The sequence below is a fragment of the Ceratina calcarata genome, unplaced genomic scaffold (genome assembly GCF_001652005.2).
Source record: "Ceratina calcarata isolate Rehan_Ccalc_2016 unplaced genomic scaffold, ASM165200v1 scaffold50.2, whole genome shotgun sequence".
In the NCBI taxonomy this organism is placed as follows: domain Eukaryota; kingdom Metazoa; phylum Arthropoda; class Insecta; order Hymenoptera; family Apidae; genus Ceratina; species Ceratina calcarata.
The window spans coordinates 4,725-10,445 of NW_017174432.1; the positions used below are offsets into that span (position 1 = coordinate 4,725).

At 50.4% G+C, this 5,721-nt stretch overlaps 2 protein-coding genes across 12 annotated transcripts in view; both read right to left on the reverse strand.

Moving 5' to 3' along the window:
* Nucleotides 1–5,721, reverse strand: part of Syp (synaptotagmin binding cytoplasmic RNA interacting protein) — a 54,011-nt gene that overhangs the window by 3,124 nt on the left and 45,166 nt on the right. The gene's annotated exons all lie outside the window — the stretch shown is intronic.
* LOC113464732 (uncharacterized) lies at nucleotides 374–3,799 on the reverse strand. Its single transcript, XM_026816257.1, has 2 exons — nucleotides 3,712–3,799; nucleotides 374–2,153 (listed from the first exon to the last, which is right to left on the reverse strand). The coding sequence occupies exon 2, from the start codon at nucleotides 1,894–1,896 to the stop codon at nucleotides 883–885; it is 1,014 nt and encodes a 337-aa protein (XP_026672058.1). The 5' UTR covers nucleotides 1,897–2,153; nucleotides 3,712–3,799; the 3' UTR covers nucleotides 374–882.

Sequence of the window (5,721 nt, forward strand, 5' to 3'; positions counted from 1 at the left end):
TTTGTATTCATGTTGCAGGAAAGCAAGCAGAGCAAGAAATAAAAGTGATACAGCTTAAAGGATCAGTATTACAGCAAGATTGCTGTGATAATAGAAGAAAGCGAACAAGAGATATGATGAAAAGGAAATGAAAGAAGAAAACAAGAACCGTGAAAGAAGTAAATGAAAGAAGTGGCATTATATTAAATCGTTCGCGAAACTAGCGTCTATTTGTATTGTAACGGGTGGTTCGGCCGCGCCACCGATTGGTACCAAGGTGGTGCCGACCATTCGTCCAAATTACGCGTTTTTAAGCTAAGGGGAAGGTTTGTCGAGTAAATGAGACGTAGTACAAAACAAGGCTATTTATTGCTTTTTGATAAAGACGTTGAACAGGATGCCGACACCGGGCGGCTCGCCGAATTGGGCCGGTTGCGAGTTCCCAGGGGGTCGCGCGCGAGGACGGAGACGGTACGCTCGCAAGTCCCTCAACGGTCTCGAGGTGGCTCTGCTTAGCGTTGGGTGGCCGGCCACCGTTGCCCGTTATAGCGCGCTTCGTGGCTGGTAGCCACACCAAATGTCCTGCGATGGTGGCTCGGAAGTCTAATCGGTTTAGGAGGTCGGCGCCTATGAGCATCGCGTGTGGTAGCCCGGGGAGAACGAGGAAGCGATGGCGGATGGTCTTCCCCCTTAGCCGCACTTCTCCCTCGCAGCTGTCGTCAATATCGCGTTCTATGCCGTCGGCCAGCATAGCCGAGAGGTACTCAGCCTGGGCGGTCCATCCTTGTTCGCGGCATTTCTGAGCCGTGGCCTCGTCGATGTAGGAGGTAGCAGCTCCTGTATCCAGGAGGCCTTGGATCGTGTCCTCCCCGAAGCCCACGGTTAGCGCGACTCTTCCGTCGTCTAGGCGTTGGGCCGGGCGACACCATTCTGTGCCCCGGCCCGTTGTTCGTTTCCCGGGCGTGCACAGGCGCACTCCCGGTATGTTGTCCCATCCGTGCCGCAGTACGAGCAGAAGATTTTCCTCGGGGCCGTACATCCTCGTCGCGTGTGTCCCGGCTGCTTACACCGCCAGCAGCATGTGTCCCGGTCGAAAGGCATGTCGGCACATGCGGTGGCCGTGCGGTGAATTGGACGTGTTGGTCGCTGTTGCTGGGCATCGGTGGCCCATCTCTGTTGGCACATTTCGATGCGTTTCCCGGCTCGTACGAGATCGTCTAGCGTGCGTATGTGGCTGGGCTTGATTCGCATCTGGTACTCTGCCGTCATGTTTAGTAGGGCGCGATCGAGGACCTGCTCGGGCGTGGCCGTTCCGAGGCGGTGGAACATCGTCTGTAGGTCCGTGACGTATTCTTGGATCGGCTCCCGTGGTCTCTGACGTCGGGCACTGATCCGGTCTTGAAGTAGCGCCTGGTGAAATGGCGGCTCGTATGCGTTGCGTAGATCGCGGATGAAGTCCTCCCAGGTGTCCCAGTCATCCTCTCGATTCCGGAACCAGTTGAGGGTGGTCCCGCGCAGTAGTTCCGGCAGGCCTAGTAGGAGGTCCTCGTCCGAGATGCGGTAGGCCCGTCTAAGTTCGCCGATCCGCTCGACGAACCCTGGGAGATCTTTCCCTTGGAAATGGCAATTCCATTTGCGAATCTGGTCGATGGCCCTGGGTGCGGCATAGGCCAGGGTCGGTGGCTCCACGTTGGTCGGTGGAGCGTGTGTCGTTGTGGCATTAGTGAGCGGGGCGGTCTTGTGGCTTGTCTTCCAGCGGCGTAGCTGTTCATCATCCGGGTGCGCCCGGACGAAGTCGCGGAATCGCGCTCGTAGTTCCGCGATTCCCCCGGCGTTATCCTCTCCCAGGACAGCTAGTCGCTGGGCGAGCTCCTCCTTTCTCAGCTCTTGTATCCAAGCCATGTGTATCCAAGTCATGCCGTGACTGGTCGGAGCGCTCCTACCGCTTCTGCGGATGGCCCGTTCACACGACAGCAGGCGGTATCGTAGCCGGTGTTGTTCGCCAAGGCTCTAGTAGCCAGAGTCTGAAGTCTAAGTTCGGGTGTGGGTTCCTCGTAATCCCCGCCAAGATCGTCGTCGTCGTCGTCGTCGTCTGGCCCTGCCGGGGGGTTGACCTCGGGGATGTCGTCGATTGGTCTCTGGCCGGTGATCGGTTCTGCTTCGTTAACCTCTATCTGCAATAATTTGTTTCATTACTAAATACACAATTAATTTCATCTACCGGTGGATGCGATGTTACAAAATTTCCGTTTCGTACAATACATCTATGCCAGAGCATGACCGCGCCCGTATTTCGATCCCCACTACTATTCCCCTCATGTGCCTTCGCTGACCATGCCTAGCATACCCCCATCAAGTACCAGTCCCCACCAAGGTCGCGTCGTCCCCACTTTCCGGCCGAGGGAAAAATTATGCGCACCCTGATACAAGGTAGCACGAACTATAACTATGCGGGCTATACTCTACGTTACGAACTAAATCTATCGTACTACGCGAAGGAGAAGGCGGGGTCACGCTTTGACTCTGGCGCGCACTTAATCCAACTTAGGCTCTATATGATTATTCTACGTGACGCGGGATCTGGCCACTGCCAGATCTTCCTCGGTTCGTATCGTACTTGTGCCCGTAGCTCTAGTAGGCACCGCTATCCTACGTGATAGCGGGCTCTACCCGTTACTCTATCACCCTATTGGCTTAGCGTAATGGCAGCTGGGTGGCCTCGAGTCGCTCTTGTCACTATACGTAGTGACGAGAGCTGTTGACCACTGTTTGTGGAAGGCACGTCCTCACGATTGGAGGTTCCTTCCCCCAAACAGAGGTTTCGCAAAAATCACTTAAATGCTAAGTGCGTCAGGCCTCGTATCCCTATACCGATGGGCTCGCCCACACAACCGGTTGACCTGGTTACCTACTTTGAAGTGCTCGCAGCTTTCTACTCGCGGTAACCGAAGGTGCTAATTACCGGTTCGCGGTGCGCTTATTAAGGTGTGCGCGGTATTTGCGGTTGCGAGAAGGCCTCCCGGGCGACGCCGCCTAGCGTCAGCTCCGGAAGTCTCGCCGCGTCGTATTGCGGCCGCGAGAAAGCCGTCTCGGGCGACGCCGCCTAGCGTCCGCTCCGAGAGGCTTGCCGCGTCGGGTCAATATCAGAGGTCTCAGAATTTATCCCGCACGACTCGCTTCCCCTCTTTTTCGCCGGTATTTCGATTCCCACTACTATTCTCCTCATGCGCCTTCGCGAAGCGAACCTATCAAGTACCAGTCCCCACCATGGTCACGTCGTCCCCACTTTCCGGCCGAGGGATAAATTCTGAGACCCCTGGCCAATATGCTCCGTCACCACGACCGTACTCCGTCACAAGTGACTTAATACTACGCGAATATGTACAGTGCGAGAGATCGCGCAGGAAGACGCGGGGTCACGATTACGACTCTGGCTTTGACGCGACTTAATCTAATGCTTAAGACTACGCGACGCGGGATCCGGCCGCTGCCGGATCTTTCTCGACGATGCGGTATTGCCCGTGAAGCGGGCCGAGAAGCTATTGGTCTACGCTATCCGAGCTTCGAACACCCGTAAAGGCTTACCCGAGTGGTAGCCGGGTGGTAGCGCGTTGTTCTTGTCACGTCGTTTAGTGACAATGGAATGACGTGGAAAGTATGACCATGACGTGGTCATGACGTGGAAGGTACAAGGTACCTTTCCCCGAACATGGTATTTCAAAAAGCACTTACTTAAATTAGCGAGTTCGGGCATTTAATCCCTATCCCGTGAGAAGCTCCCATACACACGGGGACCTGGTTACTTTCGTTTGCTCCGGATACTCCGTTGCCGTAACCAAAAGGTGCCTAACTACGGTTCGCGGACCGCTTATTAAGCCGCTCGCGTAATTAATTAGCCCGAGAAGGCCGTCTCGGGCGACGCCGCCTGGCGGCGGCTCCGGGAGGCTCCCCGAGTTGGACCGGTTGGGGGTTACCGCGAGGACGGAAACGGTACGCTCCGTCACAATATTTATAATAACAAAACGGCTTCTTGCCCTCGGATACGGCCGTGTCGTCGCCGTAAAGGTCCTTAGCGGCGATTTCTGTAAAAAACAAAGGAAAAAAAACACCGAAACGATTTATTCGTTATTTCGCTCGGAATCGGCAGAAAATAATTATTATAATTTGTGGACTGTATGTAGCCGAGAGGTTACTCTCTATTCTCAATTAGAAGCAATTCAGACGAGGACGACAGTAACGTTGGATTATCGCTGGATCGGTGGACCGATCAGCTGTAACCACAAGTCTGCACTGCACGTACAGAGTATACGGGCTGTACGGGAGCTCGGGTTGTAAGGCGGTGCTACTACGATCTGCGGAACGTCTAGAAACTTAAGCACGTCGATTTATCGATTTATTATTCTCGAAGCTGTGAAACAGCAATAATGCTGAATGCGAAAGAGAATCTTTCGTTCGGAAGAAAAAAAGGAAGGGAATTTGTTGCGTGACTCTGGCTCTGATTGAGGAATCTCGAAATCAGGAAGCTAGCAGAGAATGAAGGGCATACATAAATTCCGTTGTGGAGTTAATTATTGATTATAAACGAAAGGCGTCTTAGACGAAGCGTACTCCTTGACAGTCAACTGCCGGCAAGACGGTGCTCCGTCTCTAGCTGTCCAGGAAGACGAGATTCCCCACTAAGCGGCGGAATCGACGAATATTCTCTCCCTTTTCAATAAATTATCTTCCTTCTTTGTTGTATTTACGTAAATTTCCGTAAAAAAAATTACGAGAATTCGGACACAAATTTTAAGGATGTACATGCAAATTGTTCGTCCTGGACATGTACTTCCTCATCACGTGATGTGCTTGGATTTGATCCATAGCTCTGAACTAATGGTTCTGAAACATCGAAAATGAATAAAATTATTGTACATTTCATGCCTGCCTTTCTTATTTCTTTTACAATCTTCCGGATAATAACTAATAATGTACTATTTGCTTAAATGCACGCGTAGGAACGCTTAAATATTCGAATCTATATTTATTTTATGATTCTTAAATGTTTAATAAAAAACTATATTAATTTACTCGATATCTAATACAATGGAGGGAAGCTGGTAAAGGCTGCACGTTTTCTTCCTCTGGTACATGCTGTTTTAAAAAAATCTTCACAATTCGCTCACGATGCTTAATGCAGGATGATCCGAAACGTAATAGCAGCTTCGACGAATTTTCCACATCGGTAGGGCCAGGTAGATGTAGGTAGATACCAGTTTTCTCTGTCCTTCCTCCTGCTTTCTCTCCTTACTTATAAAGAATACAGAAATAAGGGAAGTAAAAATGTTTATTAAACACTTTTGAGCGAATACTTACATTTCATATACAAAATACGCAGGTATAAACCGAGCCATAATCCGTACGAAAGAACTTTCGCCAGCTTATTATTTTCGATTGGCTATACAGTCAATCCTAAAAGTTTATGCACTTTTGAAACGCATTTTTTAAAAAGAAATCAGACGTGGAAAGAATATTGCTAATAATAAACAACAACAACAAAATTTTCGATTTTTCCGAGATTTTTCCAAGGGTCACTTTTTCCAATGTCCTCTTCAATTTCTTTCAAATTTTCGTTTTTGGCCAATAACTCCCAAACCGTTAGACATACGGAAAAATTGCATATGACCTTTTTTGTAGAGGATGACGAGATCTACAATTTCTGTATAAAAGTTTTTCGCTAGTGTTAATAGTTAACGAGTAATT